This window comes from Leptonotus elevatus, chromosome 9, assembly GCF_054856555.1.
Source record: "Leptonotus elevatus isolate MCC_2025b chromosome 9, RoL_Lele_1.0, whole genome shotgun sequence".
NCBI classification, from domain to species: Eukaryota; Metazoa; Chordata; class Actinopteri; order Syngnathiformes; family Syngnathidae; genus Leptonotus; species Leptonotus elevatus.
The window spans coordinates 16390929-16416109 of record NC_141247.1 but is presented as its reverse complement, the minus strand read 5'-3'; the positions used below and the strand labels follow the sequence as shown (position 1 = coordinate 16416109).

The 25181-nt window shown below is 39.2% G+C and overlaps 1 protein-coding gene across 3 annotated transcripts in view; it reads left to right on the top strand.

Moving 5' to 3' along the window:
• diaph2 (diaphanous-related formin 2) overlaps positions 1-25181 on the top strand; it is a 386239-nt gene that overhangs the window by 257353 nt on the left and 103705 nt on the right. For all 3 annotated transcript variants that reach the window (XM_086084214.1, XM_086084213.1, XM_086084212.1), the window contains one exon: positions 5583-5707. In XM_086084214.1, the coding sequence (XP_085940340.1) occupies positions 5583-5707 (125 nt within the window). The remainder of the gene's footprint in view (positions 1-5582; positions 5708-25181) is intronic.

The window sequence follows — 25181 nt, the reverse complement described above, 5'->3', positions numbered from 1 at the left end:
TTTACGTTGCCTTTTTTCACCATTATTTTAGTTTACATAGTTTTCCACCATTTATTTTTTGTATGTGTTACCGTTTCATCATGTTTTTGTCCAGTTTGTTGTCGGCACTATCATGCCGTCTTTCATCTTTTGGTCATTTACGTTGGCTCGCCCTCCCACATTGTCATCTATCATGTCATTTTCTACATTTTCCTAATTGAGTACATGGTCCGCGTCGCATCACCATGTGCTGCCTTTGCCCACGCTGTCTACATCCAAGCTATCTTAATAAGAATCCCCACTCATTCATTGAGCCACCTGAGCTGGAATCGGAGTTGACGTGGGAGTCAGACAGTAGGAGAGCCGAGCAAAGTGACAAAAGGGATAAACACAAGTCATTGTGCTCTCTTTCAGCTGGAATCAAAGATGCTCCGTCTGCATGGGATAAAATTGATACTGTTGCCGTGACAAGGCAGCCACATTGTTCGTTCTGATTACTTGGTATCATGAGACGTTTAAAAACGGCAGACGTGAAGGTGGCAAATGAGGAGGTTTAAAGAGCAGTGCCAACAAAAAAAGGCGACTGAGGCAACGTCTCGGCGTATTCTTAGCATTAAAAACGATTTGGTTGTCGTCACAATAAGCACATTCTACTGTGGCAAGTCTGATTGTATATAATAAAACACTATAATACTAGAAATGTTCACACACAAATAGGGAATAATGCTATCAACACACAATGCCAGAACGTAGACAATGGCTGACTGCGATTGTTTTTAACTTGGACACCATCCACACAATGTGGAAAATAATCATAATTCCCCGTCATTTGTCACTTGTCACTGCACTAATTGCATTGGCAATCCTTTTTACTTTTGCTCTAGTTCCCGTTTTAATGTGCATTTACCTTAATCCTTCGTGTACAAAAAAATAATAATAATTTACACCCATCCCCACACTGAAAACATAAGGTTCTAATGGCTTATGTTAAGCTGCATTTATTAAGTAACAGCAGAATTTTAAATTAACAGATGCAATTACTTAAAAATAAAAAAAATAAAAGTGTTGCATGTACAACTGTGGACTGGCAATGATGTATCTTGTCCTTAATGTTAATTATTATAAACTCTGTACTTGATAATGTCATGGACTTGATATTAATTTATCCAAACAATTGCTTAAACTTTTGGAAATAGTTTGTCGTTAAAAAAAAAATTGTTCTTGAAAAAAGAAAACATCCATCCATCCATTATCTGAACCACCATATGAGCAAAAATATCACTGGCACCCAAAAATGTTTTATTGCACCTCAGAGCTTTACAATGTCATGTCTGTGAGTGAGACATTATTGGTTTTGGCAGCCACCGCAGCTCCAAGCAAGCACCAGATCTCTGGAGGAATTACAAATGGAGTCAATTACAATATATTTCAATGTATGGGAAAGTTTAGACATTGACCTGGGGGTGATGATAACTATTCCCTGGGAAGTCTTTGCCCTCTGCAGTGAAACACGCAAGAAACTCGCAACTTTATTGGCCGCAAAAAATACTTTGTCATGCACTTTCTACCTTGTAAGGACACATTTGTAGAGGCTAAAGATGTATTTTTGTACAACTGTACGCGGTATTGACAATTGCATTGACTCAAAAATGTTCAGAAACATGCAATCCAATTGGAAATATATATATATTTTAGTTTTTTGTGTGTTTTGGTTGGTTTCTTGTTCAACAGTTATGTGCCATCTTGAATGGTTATTTATATAGCAAGAGATCATTTTGCACTGGAAAAATATACAATATGTGGTTATATTGTTGTTTGCTTCAAATCCTACTGTATGCGATCAATACATATGCTCACACTGCTGCCTTTGTGGGAAATAGAAATGACTTGTTAAGCATCAATGTCAAATTATTTGCGTGGATGAAATACACTCAGCCTCTGACATCCATAAATAGCAATGTCACCTTGAAGTCGAGTCGAGGTGGGTCGTTGCTGCTCATTGTAATTTCTATGGCTACAAAGATGACCATGTAACAAAGGTTACGAGGTTGAACTGTCACATAAATACACATGTGTGAACACTATATCATTTAACATGGATATACTCCTTTTATCCTGGCGTGAAAAAAACAACGTTGAGCAGACAACTTCGAAAGGGAAAGCAGCTTTTGTCTGTACGCTTGTGGCTCCTCTTTCAAAACCTGAGGAGACTCTCAGAAATGTTCTCCATGCATCAATAAAAGAGACTGGCAGATCTCGCTGACAGGAGTCATTATAATAATTTTACACATCTCAGAAATCTCCGTCTGCTTGGAAAGGCAGAGTATAGAGCCCCTTATTCCCCCCTGTTCTTCCTCTGATCCCCTTGAAGTGTGCATTCAGAAGATAACAGTGCGGCCATGTTTGGTCCCCTGAAAATAGCTGCGTTATTTCAGCAGTAATTTTACTAATGATATCCCAAAAGAATCTGTGCTACATTCCGCACACTCACAATTAATCTGGCACCGAAGGTTAGAAATTTGAATGCACTGTACAATATTTCCACACACAAAAAAAAAACCCTGACCTTAACAATATTTAAAAAAGAACATGTTTATGAAAAAGTGGCTCAACACTAGATTATGCACCTTGACTGGCCCCCCTTTACTTTGCCTGTCAAAGCAGTCTTTTTCCAGTGAGAGCCAACATGAAATTGAGAGATGAAATTTGAGCTGGCATTTGTTCGGCTTTTTGAAACATTCATCGGGGCAGAATGGTGCCGATGTGAAAGGGAAAGCCAGGGGTGTGAAGTCTCACACCTTACCTGTGAAAAGTTCCAAAGGGATTTTCACCTGTACTTTTGTATTTAATGCTTGCTTACGCTTGTATCACTGGGAGAGGCAAATGTTTGTGAATGTACTGAATGTTGATTTATTGTCAGGGTTTGTTCAAGTCTAATGTTGGCCAGACGTTCTCCAACTGTTTTTTTTCTTTCTATTTTTCAACAAGAAAAACTGTCAGCAACCATTAAAACTATTGACGAACGTCTGGCGAATGTCTTTGCCACCTTGAATGAACCCTGACGAATCCTGATGAAAAATCTATTTTTTTTTTTTAAACCTCTTTATCAGTGGTGTCAAAATCCAGTCCTCGATAGCCTGAGTCCTGCATGTTTAAGAGGTCTCCCAGGTTCAACACAGCTTATTCATATTTAAGCTCATCAGCAAGCTCTGAAGGAGCCTGATAATTATCCTGATCATTGAATCAGGTGTGTTGGAGTAAAGAAACCTCAAAAACATGCTGGACAGTGGATCACATCCGTAACCGTTAAAATAAGTAAATGTTTGCCATTGTAACGATAAAATAGCAAAAAATAAGAAACAAAGTAAGTTCAAAACAGAAGTTAAGCTAATAAATAGTAAGGCTAACAGGCTATTGAGTAGCGCTTAGTAGATGGCAGAAGATCCTAAGAAAATTGCCTTTATACAGTACATATACATACCCGCCTAAAACATGATATCAGTAATATCCAAACAATTGTAGCATAGCATCCGAACTATTAAATGAATCAACTGTGATATTTAGTGAAGCGAACACACCAACACTATATTATATGGCTTTCTACCAGCAAATATGGCAACATTCCCGAACTGCTATGTCACTGTATGCTTGCAGCGAGCCGACCAGCTGCAGAGTCTAATAACGCCAAGTGACCTCAACCCTTTGCTTTATTGTATTGCTACAGCACTACTAAAACCCATCACAGTGGTGCTGTTAGCGTGTGGTACAGAATGTGCGTGTGCTAAGTGTGTGTTCAAATGGTCGTCCACTTGAGGTAGCGTCCGCGAGCGTGCTGAAGGCTGGCCTGGTGTGCATGCGAGCCACAATGCTGCCATTCAATTTTATTGTGGGAAGATGAGAACAAGAGTGAATCCAAGCCGCGGAATTGATGTACAGCAGGACAAGGTTGACCCTTGCGTGACTGAGGCCACCGTGCTTGTCAGCCCGTCTTATTTCTCCTCTCCCACTTCAATTACAGTGGAAGTGGGTGGGCTAACCTTGCAGATGCTTGGGGGTGGGGTAGGTTAAGTGACACAACTTATGGAGGAATCCGCCTTATCGACGCTTGGTTTTCATGTGTGATTGTGAGCTACAGAAAAGCTAATAAAGAGGTCTCATTGCAATATGTAAAGATTGGGTTGAAATAACATATATTGGGGAACAGAATTTAATATAAGGTATAGTGCATGTTTCATTATTAGAAATGATTATCATTATCATCATCATGGTAAAAATGTATAATAGCTAGGGATGCTAGCACTTAAAATTGTTTTTCGATACCAGTACGAGTACTCAACTCTTGAGTAGTCCCCGATATTGATTCCAAGTACCAATACCACTCGTACTTTTGATACATAAAAAAATAAAAATAACTACGGCAGAAGATCTATATATCCCAATATAGCATTTTCCCTTAAAATTGCATGAAATGAATGGCAATTTTGTTTTGTTTTTATTTTCCGCCTCAAGTACCGATACCCGTAAATAAGGCTGGGTATCCGATACCTGGTATCAGTACTCGCCCATCCCTAATGATAGCATTGTATTATATATTCACACAGGTATATTGCAACATTTACCAGTATCATAAAATGTATTGTGAATGTAACAGTAAAGATAATTATGGGTGCAGAGAGGATTTTTATTTTTATTTTAGCATCAAGTATTACAATTATTAGTTTGAATTGTAGTAGTATTTATTTTAATTAAAAAAATATATTTTAAAAAGTTTTACTGTCAGTTATTTTAGTGCTACTTTAAGTATAGTTTTAACAATTGTTGTTTATTATTATTTCAAATTTATTAGGTTATAACATAGTGTTAAATTCATTGAAAATCGTACTTTTATTACTATAGATACATATATTTTCTGAACAATTCATGTAGCATATTATATTAAACTGAACCCTATTTATTAGTGTGCATATATTTAATGCTGTGTCCAGTAAGTCACTATTATACTAATATAAATTGGTTATATATTCCGTTTAATACAGTGTTGTGTTGACTACTGCATGTATTCAGATGCATCAACAAGGCATATGAAATTATTTATAGCTACAATTCGATTGAATTCATCCTAGATTAAAGCAACTCTTTTAGTCGTACTATATGCCACACATTTCCATTTTACTAAGTGTGCCTCCTTTAATGGCTCCTTCCTCTTTTAACTCCAGAAGTGTGCGCCAGGGCGTGTGTGTGCGCACACGTGTCGATGAGCCTAAACCCTTTAACATCAACCTAAACACGGCTGTGCATTCTTGCTGGTGTCCCATCTGATCCCTTAAGACTCGCTGTTTGAAGTGTCAGCTTGAAAAGGCGGATCTGAATACTGTGAAATCCGCAGCAACGCGGTGAACAGTGATTACAGACTGATTAATGAGCCACACTACACACAAACACACACACACACACACACACCCACACGCTTATACTGTAAACACACTAAGAATGCATCACTTGCGATGCCAGAAATGTATCAAGCTGGAGTCACAACATCATGTTTATGCCACTTTCATTGCTAGAAACGTTAATTTATGTATGCTATTTTTTTTTGTCCACAGTCTCTGCTGAAATCCTCAAAAGCAGTCTGACCACCATGGAGCGTCACATCGTCAGGCTGGAAAACGACATTGAGAACTTCCCCAAAAGTGACGACCCGCAAGATAAGTTTGTGGAAAAAATGTCGATATCCTTTTTTTCCCGTTGACATCCTTATATAGATGTACGGCGCGTAGAATATGAGGTCAGGCTATGCATTGGAGCGGCGAAGGCATGCTGTGTTTGCGTCCTCGCCGGTAAGCACTTAAAGTCACTTGGTGTGATAGGTGGCACCCGGGGGACCTCAAGAGAATGGATCTGGCTGCCTTGCTGTGAGATGTTGATCGGATCTCCCTCCTCGCTTCTTTCCTGGTTCCCTCGAGTGAAATCATGCCTGCGGCTATTTTTACTGCAGTCTGCCACGGCTGGCTGTCCCCCCGGGGGACTCTTTAATGGTGGCTCCAGACCCTCACACCAACTTATCTATCTCCTCTCCCTGATTTCATCTACTGACCCGGCCGCATGACCATCTTCTCTCATGGCACCTGTACTCTTTCAATATATCCACCACAATAGAATTTGCCATAATGTAAAGCTTTTCTTAAATGAAATGTCTTCTTTTTTTTTGGTCGTTGATAGTGCAGTGGTTCACTAGGCTGACTTTCATGCAGCCACCTTGTGTGAATTGCAGTTATCTGTCTTAAAATCCCCTGTGATTGACTAGCAACCAATCCAGGGTGTCAAGCGGGAAAGGCTTCAGCTCACCCAGGAAATAAGTGCAGGAAATACGATAACGGATAACAGTATAGGGATGATCGATGGTGGAACCATTGCTTGCCAAATATCGATCTTAATGCAAGTTTCATAATTCACCTTGTTGCCACCCCACTTAGTTACTGTTGCTAAAGACAGCCAAGCGCTAAAAAGCAAAAGGACAATACAAATGAAAAGAGCTAGTGTCATTAGCTTGTTAGTATCCTCTTGTTAGTAGCCTAATGTTAGCATTTATGTTAAGGAAGTAAGAACTGCATACCGTATTAGATAAAACATTTCACTTTTTTTTCAGGACGCTCTGTATATTGAAAATGTAAAGAAAAAAAAAAGGTAGAGAGAGCGAAAACACAAAAATCAACAGAGCAAAACCTAGAAAGTGTCTGACCTCAAGTGAAGCATGTTCTGCGCTGCGCTGTGATTAGCCAGCGTCTCATGGGTGTGTCAAACAGGGAATTGGTTAGTACGTATACACTAAGCGCTTGACACAAACAATATTTACTTACGTAATTAAAAGCATTGAGAAAAAGACCTGCCCTCTCTGTAATGGTGCTCTGCGAGGAGTGGCAGCAGGCAGGAAGGAGAGCTTCCCTGCACCCTTGATGTTGCTATCGATTCTGCGGCTCTCCTTGGAGAACTGAAGGTTTGATTGAGAGGAACCCGAGAAGTGTAGATGTACTGCAGCACGGCTGTCCCTCACTGTCTGGAGTTCCTCCCCTGAGAGTAATGGCGAGAGGTTGTCTGGTCGTGACCGAAAAGAGTCCATTCGCTCCCCGTTCGATTCTTCCCAACCTTCCGTGGCTGACTTTTGCAGTGCCAGTAAGAAATTGCCTCACAGAAGAGAAGGTTTACCTTCCGAATGTTGGCCAGATTTCCGAACTGTATGTCTTCAGAGGCATTCGATTGTAGTTTAATTGCGGTCCTTATTGTGTTATTTTGTTGCAATCCTGACAAATTGGCACGCAAGACTCAAGTCAACAGATGAAAGTGCACGCCTGTTCTCTCACTTAGCTCCCCGGAGGGCGTCATTTACATATCACCTGTGTGTAATAGCAATGGAAAAGCAAGCATGCAATTATCACTTGCGCTGTAACGAATCTGCATTTTCTTTCTACTGAATGTTTGTCTAGTTTTGAATTTTGTCTTTTATGCTGTTGAAAAAAAAAGAAGGTTTATTTCCCCTTCTAATTAGTTGGTATGCTAGCATTTCTGTTGAGACTGCCACTCCAGACAATAACTTACAACTGATTGTTTGCAGCGATCTAAAAAAGCAGTTTAGTCAGGTTTTGTTGTTCATCTAAACATGAAGACATTTTCATATACACAGATGTGCACATTCAACGGCTGAGTTAAGGATCCTGCTATTCTTGTACCAAAGCATTGTTTTTAAAACGTGGAAAAGAAAATGACACACATAACAGCCCAATTTCAAAAGCTGTCACGCAAGATGTCAATGAAATCTATCACTTAAATCATTATCTTTATTGTTTTACCGATGTTAAAGACATCCCAATTGTACTTATAATGAACTTCATCGGAATTGGAGGGTAGCAACTCAGGGTGTCAGGCGATTACAATTTTTAATCGTAATTAATCGCATGACTTCAACAGTTAAAGCTGCAATATGGGACTTTTTTCCCCAAAAGCTTTTTATTTGACCATTTATGACTGAAATGCCTTTTAATTAGTAGATAAACACCTTAGCTTTTCACAATGGGTACTCCCGCAAGCCTCTGACCAATAGTTTTCAGACTGGAATCGGGTTAGAATTTCCCGCGCCCTGTCTGCGGATGTGACGTAATGTGCGTGGTGCGTATGGGAAGAACGGTATGTGCAGTTTCATTTTACGTCAGCAGGTGGCAGTAGCGATTCAAAATGGAATACTCTACGTTCAGTAGCTTTAACTCAGTATTAATCTCAAATTTCATATCTGTTCTAAATGTACAATAAAATGTAAACAAATTGTTTTTTATAAGTTTTCATAATCTTGTTAGCACAAAGGTGGAACAAATCTTAAACTAATAGAAATATGGATGCAGCAAAAAGATGTACTGTACTGTAAAAAACAAGTGTGATTTGTGTTGAGATCATTTTCTGCCACTAGATGGCATAATTGCATTTGCAAGACATTGGTGACAGCTCAGTGCATTTTTCTTTTCATATTAAGAGTTATCTCATCTTTAACATAAAGTCACTTGTGAAATTCTGCACCTTTTTAAAATTGTAAAATGCAACTTGACCCCAGTCTCCACAACTATATGCATTATTATTAAATTCATTGCTGCTAAATTTGGACGTGTCTGCTGTGTTGCGACTGGAATTCCCCCAGTCCAGACAAGTAAGAGGCAGTCATTCAATTAATCGTGCATTTAAAAAAAAGTAGTGGCATTAAATGAACTTTACATTAACTCAGAATTAATGCACTAATTTTGACACCCCCAGCAGCAACTTTTCATCTGGAGTTGATTAATGTGTCACATTGAATTAATATACATAATCATCCCACTATCAGAAAGTGAAAATGGAAGCAAAGCTATAACTTTTTCACAACATTGTGATGTGTGTGTTTGTTGAAAGTGAACTTATTTAACCTAGCAAATCAGAAAATCTGACTTAAGTATTGACACTCTATTGCATAAAAAAAATGGAAAAGGCTGAAGAAGGAATCACACAGGAATCAGTGGAAGCACTTCATTTGACTTTAGTGATACATTTTTCTCTTTCCATTACCGTAATGTATGCAAATGACTAAATGGGCTGTTTATTCAGCAGTTTAGTGATCTCGATCAGCGAGAATAAATGGGTGCCCACAAAGGCTGTGCAGTTGAGGCACGAGTCCCCGGAGAGCCCTATTTCACCGGGGAGGCTGCGATGCTGAGGAGCAATGGCGGCTAAGAGGACGACTCTGTATACTAGAATATTAATGCTCGTTGGGGCAGCTCCATAAGCATGATGATGAGAGGGCCAACGGAGCCTTGATAGATTCAAGGACATGTCCGATACGTCTTCGGCGTCTAGACTGAATGCACTCAACCGTCCTCCTGCTATTTGGTTTAACATCTTATTTCCCACAAGGCCAGAGAAACAGCACACCATTCACACCAGTTGCCATGTATTGAGTGGCAAAGGGCTGTCTTCAGGGGCCAGTTTCATGAACATTATGCTAGTTTGGGTTCAAAAAAGGGACTCTGCATTTTGTTGGTTCTAAACTACGGAACTAAACTATTTATGTTTGGTATTTTTCATGTCATTGACTTCTCACATGGAGCATATTAAACAGGAAATATTTTACATTTACTAAAGTCTCAGCAATTTGATATCTCTTCGTGCCAATCAAATCAGCCCTGTTCAGCCTTATTTGCTCTTAGATGTGATAAACATTAGCATGAAGACATATCAATTGAAGTAGCACTTTCATGAGACGCAGTGGTTTTGTGCTGGGATTGATATTTCATTTTCTAGTTGAAGTACACAGAACAACTTAGCATATTAGTTCTGAGCCATGTTGCTTTTCTTTAAAGTCGTACGTAAATCTCAGAGGCTGTTGCTTTTTCTTTGGCTTTTGGTGGTGTAGTCCAAAATGAGGACCCACCTCGACCATGGATGTTAAGAGAAGAAAATGTGAAAAGAACAATAGACTCGAAAATTGCACAAATTAATCTGACTCGCATTCAAAGCATTAAGGCTGGAGTGCTAGTATAGTTTTATCAAAAGCAAGTTAGGCTGTTTTTATTTCATAATTATGACAGTTTGACCTTTGAATGTATCAATAGCTGGGTTTACATTGAAGAGACCGACTCAAGGACTTTGCCTTGGAACAATCTTGCACTTCCTACGCTTTCTGTTTAAAACAGTCAAGGCAGCAGCAGTAGATACAACCAAAGTAATCATAACAACAATTTGGAAGTTTTGCAAGCATCTCTGGGCGTCCATCTTCCATAAACAAACCCGTTGTGACAACATTACTAGATCTCACGAGACAGTACGTTACGAGTATTACACCTCAGAAACCAAACAATCAAGCAGAAATTGTACTTAATGGAAATTGTTGAAACACTGCTTTAATCCGTGAAAAACTGTCATGGAAGCCCAGCTAATGCTATGGCCCTTTTTATATACGCATTTGTCTTGTGTCACTGTCACCGTTCCCATGTCTGCCGTGCAACCTACTCACAGACACAGCGCCCTCTGGCCATATGAGCGTTTTCTCTTAGAGTTCACCAATGAGTGTCTTGTTAGGCTCTTGACATTGGGCCATATGTGACAGCTCCATTAGCCAGTAGCGGAAGCCTGATGATGGGCCCCGCAGCCTGGAGCTCCCGTGAGGTAGCAGGGGGTGTGGCACTGAAGCAGAGAAATTACACAAGTAGCCTGACGTTTTTTTAGCGAGTCTACAACCGCCGTTTTAGTCCTGGGGGTTCTTTGAGGATCTTCATTCACCCCTGCAGGCCAATATTCTTCATAATGTGTGAGGTCAATACAAGAAGATTTGTCTTGCTAAATGATAGCGTCTAATGGTAGATCAAAATACACACAAACTGTTCTGAAGTGAGTCTTACGCTCGGTGAGCTGAAGTCTCTCTAAATTGCATTTGATTTTGAAAGTTGTGCTGTCTTTTGATGAAGGAGCAATACAGATGACCATAATGCGTGAGTAAATCCACTCCTACACAGCCTGGTCTCTGCAGGCCAAGGCCACTGATGATTATTTATGCTCCAGTCGGACTAAAAGGACCTAGTGGCAGAAGAACCAATGTGCACCTCATTACTTCCCCAAAGGGCCTGGGCTTAGTGCGATGGTAATAGACAGAAGCCCAGCCACCCTCATTTGTCACAGGCTCCTAGGTTTGATGCAAAGCCCCCCTTGAGCACTTGTTGCTTAAGTCTAATCCTGCAGTAGACCAGGCATGTCGCTCTGTTCAGCCGTCCCCACTCTCCGGCGTCATGGCTCATGATTTCGCTCTCATTTGATGTTTAAATGAAATCCCTGACTTAGTTGAATGGCAGGCCCATTGTTGGCACATTATTCTCTTGAAAGGCAAATGGGAGAAGAACGTGACTGGAGTTATTTGTCTAGTAAATACGAGCCATTGAGGATTTTGACAGTATATGGTTGTTCAAGTTGGTGCACAAAAACAGCGTAACTCTATACAGCCTAAACCATGAAATATTTGAGTTTCTTTGTAAATAGAGTATTTATTGGTCCTTTTGAACAAAACAAAAAAAAAGACTTTTGATTTATGTCATATTTGATACATCCGACCACAATGCTTTAAGTTTGTACATTTATAACTATTAAAAATATAATAATAAACATATTAGTATTTCCAAAAATCTGAAAGACCATTTCCCACTATTAATAAGTAAAGGTGTCTCTCCTTTCTCAAATGGGGCGATGTAAAAGCCATCAGCTAGGTGATACTGCCCTCTAGTGGATTATTCATGCTATCATATACATCAGGGTTTTAAAGCAACACTTAGGAACTTTCGATATACGATGGTTATGGCTGCGCCATATGGACAAAAGCGGTAATGTTATGTCTGATGGAAGACCACATTTCCCAAGAGGACGAGTGCATTGCGTCGTTTTTTAGCTCACGTCAGCGAGTGAAAGCCGGGCCAATGTTGATCCTTGACTGTTCTTTTATCCAGGTAGCTTCCCTTTTTCTTTTTTGTCTCCTCAGACGAAACTTTTCAGTTGTTTTGCAGCTTCTGCCAGGGAAGCAGTAATTGTGTGTCGACATTCAAATTGACTTCCGTCTTTGTAACAAATGGGGAAAGGGGCAAGTGACGTATGGCATAAAGCAGTCAGCACATTTGTAGTTTCTTGTGTGTCAGTGTTCCTACCACCCTCCTCAAAGTTGCTTAGTGCCAGTAAAAATCATACAGACCCCCTCATGCCATGGCAAATGTACCATTCAACTATGTTTAAGTCAATGTTTCATTAGAAGAGTTAGGAAAATATTTTATTAAGGTTGAAAAGTTCCTCAGTGCTACTTTAATTGGGGAAAAAATATTATACTCATGAATAGAGGGCTCAAAATGTCTTGTATTGATTAATATGATACGTTTGGCTTTATAGGCTTAAAGACTAAATGACACTTAAAAATATGTGTCCTAATAGAAAGATACAAGTAATTGTTCAAGTTCATTTTTGTGTTGGTAGAAAGGTACATTAAGACGCAGAAATTGATAGCCGTCGTTGAAGAATTGAATAATACAACTGATTCAGTGACAATGGGCCCTAAGGGGGGAAATAACAAGGCAGTAATTGATTTCTAGCGCTCCTCTTTTCATGAATAAAATAGACATATCAGAAGCAGTATTCAAAAGAGCCAGAGCTGTTTTTCCCTACATGAGGAGAAGAAGGGTGTTTGATCTTAAAATTTGATGTCCAGGCCAAATCATATGAAATGAGTGCATGGAAATGACCCCAATTAAACCATTATATTGCAGTGGAGTGCAAAATGTGTATTGTAGATAAAAGGAGGAGGTTGTGGAACGTAGCCCTCGCAATGAGGGTTGACTGTAGTATGTTTTTGTGCTGCTCAAAAATTTTCAACCATGTCCTCCCCTCTGACAAGATCTTTGGGTCTCCGTGACTCCAGGCTCTGCCTCCCTCCGCCCCGCTTTTACACGCCAATGATAAAACCATCTTATCGACTGCTTTTGCACGCTTGGAAGCAATTAAGCGCTTCATTATGCAGATTAAGTGTACTAATTGCCTCACGTTTGCTAATTGATTACAAGATACAGCTCTAAGGCCGACACATGAGTCGCCTTCTTTGAAAAGGAGCATCTTAAAGCGTGCCATTTCTGAACAAATGTCGCCAGCGTATCACTTTGCTCTCGACTTGCCAAATGTTCCGGTGCGGGATGGAAAAGCTGGAATGAGGTTACTAATTAAAATGAATGCATGACAGTCAGAAAGACTAACAATTACAAACGGCAATCTGATTGTAGTCAACAGGGGAGTCTCCATTAATTGGCAAAATGAGCATCATCAATCACCCAGAGGGGGGGGGGGGTTGTTGGGGGGTGCAGCACAGACTAGCTTGTCAGAGTCACCCAGTGTGGAGGCAGTGGCTTGATGTGCATCCCAGGGACAGAATCACGTTGAGAAATAACTTTTTTTTCCTTCTCTTTCCCTCCCCAACTCGTTTTTTCACCACATGAGCTTTCGGTTTGACACGCTTTGTTTTTTCCGGGGGTATTTTTTACCTCCTCGTCACCATTTTCAGACGCTGGCATTATGTGCCAGTCAAGGCCAGGATGCAATTGTCAGACACCATTGTTGAGTTTGAAGCCTTCCGAGGATATTGTGTGCTGATGATGACATGTGCCGAAAGGCTTGTAACTCCATATGGCTGCGCTTCATTCAAAAGTGCTGGCACTGCTGGGCACCTTGTTGATATTGTTGTATTAATAAAACATGTCCCCCCGCTTATGCAGATACCGACAGCCATCTTTGCAGTCTTAAGTGGCTGACTCGTGCTCTTTGTTATGAAGCAGTCAAGCGGTGCGCTGCGAAAGCAAGGTTGGGATATTGTAGAGATTGTTGCGAGTGACTTCAATGAGTCAAACACGTTCGGGATCTGATAGCATCTCTGTCTCTAAATGTGTCAAGGTTACATCGTCTGAACCAATCTTCGGCCCCGCGTATCGCGCTTGCAAACATGCCCTTGTATAAGGCACAAATATAGCAATTATCTAGTTCCAGGTAATGTACCATACCGTGATATCTTAATTGTGTCATCTTGTGAAATGCTGTATTCTTTGCTACTAGCCTTTCATCAAGGCGGCTAATAGATTGAAAGTGCATGCAACCTTTATACGTTTTTCAGTTTTCAATCAAGAGCATGGATGAATTGTGTTACTAGAAGTGTGAAGTAGCATGAGGTGAGCTAAGCTGACTAAGTTGACATACAGTGAATAGCCCGCCATCTAAAAACCAGACTATTGGCAATATTTGGGTTTTGAAAGGCCTTATAAACATGCAAAAAAAATAAAAATAAGGCCCCTGAGTTACCCCTATTTTAACCCGAATGCTATTTTAACCCGAATGCATTACAGAATAGGGATAGACCGATTATCACCTGGGACGATTATAGGCACCGATATTCAGCATTTTATCAAATATCTGCATTTTCAAGAATCATATGTCCAATAATAGATCAATTTAAAAAAAGGTCACCTCATAATTTAAAGATAATCTGATCATTGTTTTCACAAAGAAAATCACCGGGCCCAAACTCCAGGCGAGTAGAGCTGACCTGATGCTGTGCAGTGGAAAAGCGACTTCCACTGTAATACACACACATCCATCCGCACATTGCTGGTGCGTCTAAGCTCTGCCGTCGCACTGCAACGAGGGTGATGTGCTGCACACATCTCTTACCTGAACCAGCAGCCGACCTTGAATTGACTTTCTGTGATGAAGATTTATGCTTGATCCCTGAGCTTTTTGTCTTGATGCCTTGTAGAATTCCATACCAGTCTAAGAACACTGTTTGAAACTACAGAGACCATAGATCTCCTCCTTCTGATGGACTTTTCTTTCTTTTCTTTTTTTTACCACCTGCATTTCTGGGCCATGACTTTCAAGGGTATCTGTGTTGTTGTACAAAAATATAGTCACAAGATATATACCGTACACAATCTTTCTGGTAACATGCTTTTAAAAGGAATGACATATTATGCATAGCATCTTAACATTTTATGCAGTGCACAAATACTTTTATGTATTCAATAATATCCTTTTATTTGCAGTTGTTCTAGTTTCGTATCAATTGGATTTCAAAACTGCAAGTAAGTTCACAGTGAAAAAAAATAATGTTCTGAGCGTATTGCAGATTTTAGACACATTTCTGTCCAACAGTGTTTTGATATCTCACGTAGGTGTTGCCAGGAAAATGCATTGGAGGGTGGCACGCAATGCTTATTGTTGCCGCTGCCCAGCAAGGTGTTAATGCACAAGCAATTTGATTTTTGTTTTCTTCTTTGGACAACACAGTAAGATAAAGTCTTAAGCACAGTGTGGTAGAATGTGTTGTTCCTGCAAGTAAGAAATGTAATATTGCAAAGTCGATTAGGTGGGGTCATTTGAATTATTTTTTTTAATCATTGTTTTTTTTTTTTATTATTAGTTACGCACTCTGTGGCCTGACCACGCTCTGCTTGTTTGTGGTGGACAAAAAGGTGCTGGTGCCTTAGGCTTGTTTGATCCATTGGTTCTGTACTAGCAAGGTCATTAAGCTTAATTACAAAATGATATTTTTATTTGCATGTGCTCTGTTGCCTTCCTCTCACATTTTCAAGCTGTATATGAATTCAATTGGCAATTTATTTAAAAATGTTGTATGTATATATATTTTTTTTAATGACACTTTAACAAGGTTTCTTACACCACCTGCAGCATAATAGTTGTCTTGAATTTAATTATTGCTTTAATTATACATCATATAGAAGAGCAGTGCCAGTGTAAGATTGGTCTATTTTTAACGCCTCTCATCTAGTAACAAAAAAATGCATTATTTGTTTGTATGAGATTGAAAGTTAGGACAAGTGTGGATTTTACTGTGGCAGATGCCGGGTTCTAACTCGTATGTTTAATGCTGCATGTCTTTTTGCCTCTTCCCCCTGAACACCAACAACCCCAACCCGGGCAATAGTGTTAATTTCGTCAACAAAAATAATTTTCTCATCAACACACATTTTTCACCAGACTAAGACTAGACTAGACTAGACTAGACTAAAACCCTAATTAAAAAACAATAACTGGGATTAAATCAGTATGCATTTTCATCGACTAACGAAGATGAAACGAAAATGTACTTCACTAGACTATAATCTATGGACATTGTAGTTTATGAACAAAAATGAGATGAAAATAATGATTTTGTAAAATCTTGTCTGCTATCTGTCACTGTGACACTGTCATGTGACACAAAGTTACACCCAGACTAAAACTAGACTAAAACGTTGACAGTTTTTGTTGACTAAAACTAGACGAATATAATTTTTTTCTTGGACCAAAATAAAAACTAAAATGCTCGATTTATAGTCAACTAAAAATGGAATAAATAAAAAAAATGGGATGAGTTTGGCTAACTACGGTATGTTAAAAACTAAGCATTAATGAAACTGGACTAAGACTAGATTTAAAAATGGCTGAAAAAATTAACACTACCGGGCAAGAAGAGTGTATGCATTGTTGTGTCATCTTAGACTACAGCATCATGAAGTTCTGAACCATCAATTCCCAAGCAGGAATTGCCTGCGCACGTGTCATTCCACTAGACTTTTCCTTGCTGAGGTCTGAAATGTCCCAGTTTTCTCTCAGTCTATCAACATCCTTTCAGTGTGTAGTCATTAAGACACATTGATGTTGACAATGGGGGGGGGGGGGGGGGGGGGCGACGACACAGCACCGGCGTAGCAAAGGTGTGCCTGGTGGGAGAATGGCTTCGTCATTGTGTTTAGGGTTATTTAGGAGATGGCATTGTACAAATGTGTATACATCAGATGGCTGGCAGGCAGTACAGAACGAGGCATTTTTTTCCACAGAAGTGATTAAAATGATTGAGGACAGCGGTAAAGTCATTCATCTTTCAGCAAGGTGACGAGGGACATTCCGTATGGTGGACTGTTATTGCCTCCGCACATGTGTGTGTGTGTGTGTGTGGGGGGGGGGGGGGGGGGGGGGGAGTTTGTCACAAAATGTAGAACGTGAAGTGTTGAAAAAAGGAATGGCATTGAGACAAATAGCCACAAGCGGAGGATGTGTTTTTTTTTTTTTTTTAACTGTATCTGAACAGACAACCAAATATTTATTATACACTCCACGTTTTTATTTGACCTTCTTCAGAACAATTACCAACCCATGTGTGATGTTTGTTTTGCTTGCATTTATTTAGTTCTCCCACCATGCATTGAGTTGACGTAGCTGACGGGTAGGACAAAATATCTGCTGTCACATTGTAGCCGTGCACAAGTGTCAAATATTGATATGGTGGCTATCCAAGTATGCACACAGACAATTTCAACTTTTTCATATGATGTGAAGCTTAGTATAGTGTAAAGATTGAGGTCATGTCCACAAAGGCATGGTCTATTTTTAAAGATGTGTTTTTCGATGCTTTTTGGTCTTGCATCCACACACAACTTGCATTTTGGGTCTCTAAAGACTGACTTTTTGGAAAACGAGCCAAGTTCAATGCTTTTTCAAACTTTGTGTTGTGTAAAAAGGTACAGAAAATAAGAAAATTGTGAAAATAGTGTGCAACATTAGTATGCCTTTATTGCTGTTGATCAATTTAATTATCCATCCACCTACTACTTGTTTTTATTATCATTTTTGGTCATTGCTCTTTCAGGCTGCACGGTGATCAAATGTGACTTGCGCTGGCTAAAAGCCAACTTCAGCTTGTATGTCTTGGGGAACTCGCAAACTTGGTCTCAAAATAATGATTTAAGCTCGAGCCATTGATTACATTGAAACAACATTTAATAAAAATCAGTTCAAACAAAAGAGAAAAATATGTGAATACAGTACTGCGTCACAACAATGGTAGATGAACCCATCCTACCTTATACGGGTACGGTGAATATTTCTTAAATGAGAATTTCTATTTTTAATTTTGATCACTCTTTTGATGTTGTCATTTCTACTAATGACACGTGTGTCCTTGACAAATAAACATTAATGAATCGTATGTGCCAATTATAACTATCGCCAGAAATTTCCACTTGATGCTGTTTTACTTGGGATTGATCCTTCAAAAGCTCCTATGCCCCGCCACTGGAGTGACTTGAAACTACAGTACAGCATATATAAAATGTTGATGTGCTGCTTATGTATTAGGTTGAATGCAAAAAAAATAAATAATAATAATTGCTTTGAACAATCAAAATGTTTTAATTTTCAAATGCAGATGAGATATGATATCCATTATAACATATTAGTAAATGTTCGTGTCACAGGCCGCACTGAATGTTAAATAACTATTTTAATTGACTCAAAATGATTAATGATGTCAAATATTTGTGGTAATTTGGCCACACGTACACAGTAAATGTTGTAGAGTAAATTTGACTCTTGGTTGTGAGTTTGTTCCTAAACCTTTGAGTGACTTTTTTTTTTTAACCAGTTTTATTTTACTCTCTTCCAAGTGTAAATATCATTTTAAAACTGAGTCTATTTGGTCTTACTCTAAATAGAGTCAAATTTAATCTACATAATTTACTGTGTAGCAACAATACAATAAATAAACTTTGGCTGATAATGAATTAGGAGATGAATTCTAAGCTTAATGGGATCTTCAAACTTGAAGCTAATTCACATTTTTTGCCTTATTTGTTTAAAGTTTGGCACATACATAGCGAATTACTTTCATATATATAATTTTAAAGGGAATGAAGTGTAGAGTTAAAATATATGGATATCTCAATTAGCATTTATTTTGCCCATGAGGACCATTTAGCCAGAGCACATGGTTAGCACGTCTGCCTCACAGTTTTAGGGTTCTGGTTTTGAATCTCAGCTCTGGCCTCCCTGTATGGAGTATTCATGTTCTCTCTTCTGAAGACTTTTGTCTAAGTGCCATATAGAAAACATGCAGCTGGATGGTGCTTGATATCTCACAAATTTGTTGTCGGCAGCATTAGAAGAGCTTACCTCAGTGTCCTAGTTGGCAATACATAACCAAACTAAAACTGATGAACTGTACACCTGAAGCCAATTAGCATCGTCTGCCTTGTGAAAGTGTCAATTTGAAGGCCGTAGCTTCATGTTCCTCACCCCCATTCGCCCCTCCCCAACCCTCCTTCCATCGCCTCGCCTTCCCATCAAGTGCTCTAATCTCCCGAATGCCATCCAGCCTCCCTGTTCATCCCCCTGCCTTCAGGATTGGTTTCACACAGTGATCCCCTCACTGACCAGACAGGCGACTGAACAATTAACCTCCGAGGCTGACCCGAAATATCTCAGACCTTTTCACTTGGCCGTTCTTATTGGTCTCTAATAGATTTCCAACAGGAGGAGGGGGGGGGCAAAAACGGATTGAGTTTCACCTGGCCAGCCCTTAGGCACATTGCAAAACTACTGTTTGGCTTGTTGGTATTCTCCCCTCGCTAAAGAGCAATACAATTGTGACGGCTCTACAGGATGTTGTGTAAAGCGGGCCAGGCTGGTGAGTGCCAATGTGTTAATAATAGCGTTAGACACTGTGGCATTGGACCAATTGTTCTGCAGATTGCTTCTCCATTTCCATCCTGTTAAAACCTTCCATTTCAGTTATGTTGCTAATAGAACAAAAGCGCTCTGATGGAACCAATTTGACTGAAACTGTATTCCTCTTTAGATTGATTAGTCCCTGTGGTATTTATTGTCACTTTAGCCTCCAATGCAGCATCTATCCAATGCAATCCATTCATGCATTATTCACTCACACCGACTCCTTTATCAAAGCTAGAGTGCTATTTTTCGCTGCCTACATATTATGAGAATGTGTGGGAGTACGCTGCGATTGTATTGATAGTTGAACATGTGCATATTGTAGCCAGTAAGGTAATGACTCCAAAGACAGCCAGTTCAATTTATCCACTAATAGATCTCCAGGGAGGTAACATAATCCCTCAACAATATCGTCTTATCATATTACAAGTGAACTATGTGCAAAAGGGGGTTGACTATCCACAAATGAATACTAAGCCTCATACTTAGCTATAAGCTTATTAGGCTTCATGAGAAACAGAACGGCTTCAAGTATTGTCTGTGATGCGAGGCTGATGAGGGATGATCATTCTATCTGATACTAGTTTGTTCCCAAACGCCGTGCAAAACAATGGATGATCTGCTTTTTTTTTTCCTCCCCGGGCATTAATTGCAATCACGAATAGTGATTGGCGGTAAATACTGTAATCTGTTGCTTCAAGTGCTTCTGTCATCGCAAGAGGGAGCTTGTCAGGGCCAAATGAACGCCGGACGTCTTTTCAGGGCACAGATTGGAGATTAGTTGTAATGCTCATCTCCATCTTCCTGTCCGCGAAGGTGATACACTTTGCAAAAGATGAGGCGCCCTTATCTCCCTCGCTTTGCCGGTCGCCGGTCGCCGCTCACCCATCTATTACCACGATTCCTTGTCGTCACTCGCTCATCACGGCCATCCAGCCTCTTATCTCCGTCCTGCTCCCTCACAATGACTAAGCCCTACAGACACTCTGTAACTCTTCTTCAGGATTCCAAAGGGTGGCGATATTACGAGCCAGCAGATATACACAATGGTTCATGTTTCTCTGATTCACAGCACTTTATTGTGTCTTTGTTGTTAAGCCTTTTAATTCTAACAATACTCTTTTCTTTGTATTCACTTCAAGCCCACCCACGAGTTAATAATACATTTATTGTTTTCATATAATGGAGAGTGGCTGTGCAAACAGTTTTTACGTTTGCAATTGAATAGCAATTGATTTTGAATGACGCGCAACTCAATGAGGTGGTGATATTTTACTTCAAGGGTCAGTTCCTTTCCGGGCCTCAAACAGAAAAAAATTGCAAACCTTTAAACAGCTTCTCTAAGGATTTTATTTAAATTTGTCATTTTACTGATTGAATTTCTTACAATAAATGTACTCGAATTAAGGGTTAACGGAAGGCTTATGAATGTTATGAATGGTTGTCTTGTAAGTTCCAGCAACTATTATCTTGTATGATCTTTTTCTGCTGAATATCTGATATCTGAAGCACCACCAAATTAAGGTGTGGCTCAGCTGGGTTCCAAAACGTTAGCTAAAACCAAGAGACTGCTGATGTATCCTTTGATACCCTGTAGCGATGTAACGATGACGGCAATATTGTGATATTGCGATAATAAAACTGCCACAATATCGTCATCGTCATGTCACGTTATTGAAAGCAGCACATCTGTTGAAAAAGTCAGATTGATTTCCATTTGTGCAGTTCTAGCACCATCTGGTGGCTACTTTTTTTATTGTAGTTTAATTTTCACAAGGCATGTTTTGGCCCTTCTATGTTTAAAATCCATGCTAATGGTCAGATGAAGGAGAACATAATATACATGTTAACCGAGTCAATATGTGGAGGAACTAAATGTGTGCGTGCATTAGCAAATAAGTGCCTCAATATTGAGTGTATTAGAGATTGTAGGTGGTTTATATGCATTGCTATTATGTACAAAAGTACAATATTGTCCTTTTTTTGTATGAACTCTTTTTTTTTTTACAATATTGTGGCTTTTTTTTTTACATTACCGACCTCCCCACAAGTGATAATTATCGTATTGTTTTTTTTCTCAACTTCATTTCAAACATTTAAAATGACAATAAAACAAAAGAGCATAATTTGACAATTGTGTCAAAAATAGATAACAGATACATTTAAGTTATTCCACAAAACAAGGATGAAATATAACTGTTTTCGTTCTCCATAAATAATAAGAATGACTTCCAAAGAAACTCATTTACAAAAGAAGACTTACTGTTTGAATTGGAATAGAATGAAGCATCTGCTAATCGAGTCCTATTCCGATTTTACCTCACTTATTACTCTATTATTGGTAAATGTTAAGGCAAAATTTTTACTTTCAACCACTGTTTTAATATTTCTCCCTGATATATTTAGGAAAAATTAGTTTATTTTTTATATATATATATATATATATATATATATATATATATATATATATATATATATATATATATATATATATATTATGAACCCCATATCGTGATAATATCATATAGTGATGTTTGGATATCGTTACATCCCTAGCACTCTGATGGGAACTGCTATAATGTAAACAAAAAAGTGAGGAGCCAGGAAATTGTGAATATCGAAATGAGATTGGCCCTATTTAATGGTTTCTCACTAAAGCTTAATGTGGGCTCGCTATTTGCCAAGCAGGATATTGCCCTTGGCATTCTTACCTAATTACTCTATTACGTTTATCACATCTGTCTAAACTAATTGATAATCAATATCAAAATACATTAGGAACTTTGTATAAGAGTGCCTTTATTATGGAGTGGAATCCTTTCAGGGATTATTTCACTGTCTCTGAGCATACATCCCACTATGTTGAAATAATATTAAACCCAATAGTTTTGAGGTGTAAGTATGTATAGTAGGCATACATCACTTGCAATACTTAGGAGAAGAATCATCAGAATACGCATCTGGTGGCTATTTTCTATTTTCTGATTGGTTAAATAGTACCTTGCAGTTGGTGAATGCATTTTAATGCAGACAAAAGTGTTATTTTACAGAATGTATGTGAATGTCATTTAAGAATAATTGGCTACATACATACCTTTTCTTTTATTGCATGCTATCGACGTGTGGTTTGATCCACGTTTGTTTCACCCTGATAGTCGTTAGTTCACAATCGCACCTCCACGAGATGTATACATTTGCATTTTAATGGCCATTATAGATCATTTTCCTTTTCAGTATCCCCGTCCATTCCAATACCGACCGGCATCCACTTAAGTTGGCCTGCATACTGTCCAGTTAAGAACATGAATTAATGATCACCCTTTCAATGTAATGCAAAGTAGAGTAACAAATTGCCAAATTCATAAATACACAGATGGAGGGAAAATGCATTGATCCCTGCACGTTCCGTGCTGTGACTAAGGGAAAAAGAGTCAATGTTGTTTAGCTGGAATAATGTTGCCCAGTGGTCCAGTCACACTGTAAAGATGCTGTTTTGGCCTATACGAAAAGCGAGCAAAACACATTGGCATGACAGACATTGACCCATCAAGCAAATAACAATGATTTTCCCGCACAGTGCCATGTTTCTGTCCAGGGGAATGTGACTGTAATTGGTAGGAGAAAGCAAAGTTTAAATGTGGAATTGCTTTGTTTTTTTTTTCTTTCTTTTATATCACTGACAGTACTGCTGTCTCTTCTTCATGAGAGAAGGCAGGCCCGGGCGGATGAGAGAGGTGGGCATCTGGGGAGGCTCTAATTCACGGCTATGTCTGTGTTTTCCCTCCTCGTGTGGAAGGGGAAGGAGGCTGTAACAAGGCGCCGCTCCACAGGGGGGAGTTGTGTTTAGTGGTGGCATTGATTTTATAAAAGGTTGCTCAGTGGGTAGGCTAGGTAGACCTGTGAACCTTCGCTCGCACCAAGCGAAACGCATTGTCAAGATAATTGCATCTGCGCTTATTCAAGAATCTTCTTTTAAGTTGTGTCTTTTGTGACTATGTATGGACTTGTGTCAAGTTTTTTTTTTAAGCACAGAAAGAAGCTAGGAGTTGATTGAGTTCGAGACGTTCGCACCACTTGACAGTCACGTAACAACATGCAGAGATGAAAGTTAAAAGGAAGCGGTGGGAATGAAAGACAGCTCGATTGACAGTTTGGCTTGCTTCTTTTGACAAATGGTTACAGTTATAACAAATGACGCGTGTCACAACCGTGGAACACGGGTCAATAATAGTAGGAGGAGTGAGGAAGCCATTGTGAGAGCGGCACTGAAATATGATACAGATCAAGGAAGGAAGGAAGCAGGCAAGTCAGCGAAAGAGAAACAGCATTCCTGGGAGTTTAGGAATGTTTTCATCCCAAAAACTATAATAGACTCAGTTGAGAACGCTCCTCTGCCAAGGACCAAATTTTATAAAAATGTTTGAACAGCATCAATAGGAAAAGCAAGGAAGTGATGGTGAGGAATTTGGAGCAATAGTAGGTTACCAGTAGGTTACCAAAGCCAAACAATCCTTATCTTGTTTGGACCAATTCACTCCAGCCTTATGTGTGCAACTCTATCTACTGTTTAACTCATTCGAACCCAAAACGTATAAATATGTTTTTTAATACTTTGTCATTCACTTCCAAAAAAGCGTATTTATTTGTTCTTCTGAGCTAAAGAGATCGCTTAAATCAATGGTAGTTATTACAAAAAAAATGGTGGCAGCAAAGTATAAGAGATAAACCAGGGCCATGTTGCAACAAGCTCTGTTCCCTTGTGTTTTCAACAGGTTTGTGAATAATGATGAAACTTAGCTATATTCTAATGCTAATTGCTGCAAAATGGAAACAGATACAAATCAAAGACTTTAATCTATTTTTTGGTAGTCTCCATGTTTTTATAGTAATATTACACAATATCCTGTAGGCCTTACAAAACAGACAAAATCCAGTAAACCAGCCGGGAGCGAAGGGGGTTGCTTCAGTGAAAATGGCTGGGACTGAATGAGTTAAAAGGAATTAGAGGAGCATCTTTGATTGTCGGCCAATGCGGCAATATGCCCTATTTTAAAACCCGCATGTGTCTGCAAAATACCAAAACCCAATCCAGCCCATCTCTGCGCCTCACACTAGATTTGCAGTGGGCACAAAAAAAATAGAGCCCTTGTGTCCTTGTCCTTATGGTATTTCCCCACATTCCTAATTTATCAAAAAAAAAAATGGTATCATTTTCAGCTAGAGTTGAAAAAAAAAGTGCTTATTTTTTTGTTGTATTTTTTTATTACATTTTTATGAATTCTCGTTGAGTGGTTGCACAGCATACCCCAAAGACTCATATCCAGAGGCGTAGTGTATCTTATCTAAGACCTCGTTGCTCTTCATTCGAGTGGAGTTTGACGTTGGAGGAGAGACACTCACTGCGTGCTATCATGGGGCTTTCTTGACGATGGTAGCTCAATCATTTCCAAGTATAATATCTATATTTACATATGTATTAGTTGGGAGTGTGTGCGTGTCAGCATGAAGACAGCTGCCGTGCACGTGCATCTTTTCACATCCCAATTGGCAGTTTTCCTGTCACTCATTAGGCGCTCATCCACTTCCTGCGAGTGTACGTCTCACTTTTATCTCAGCCA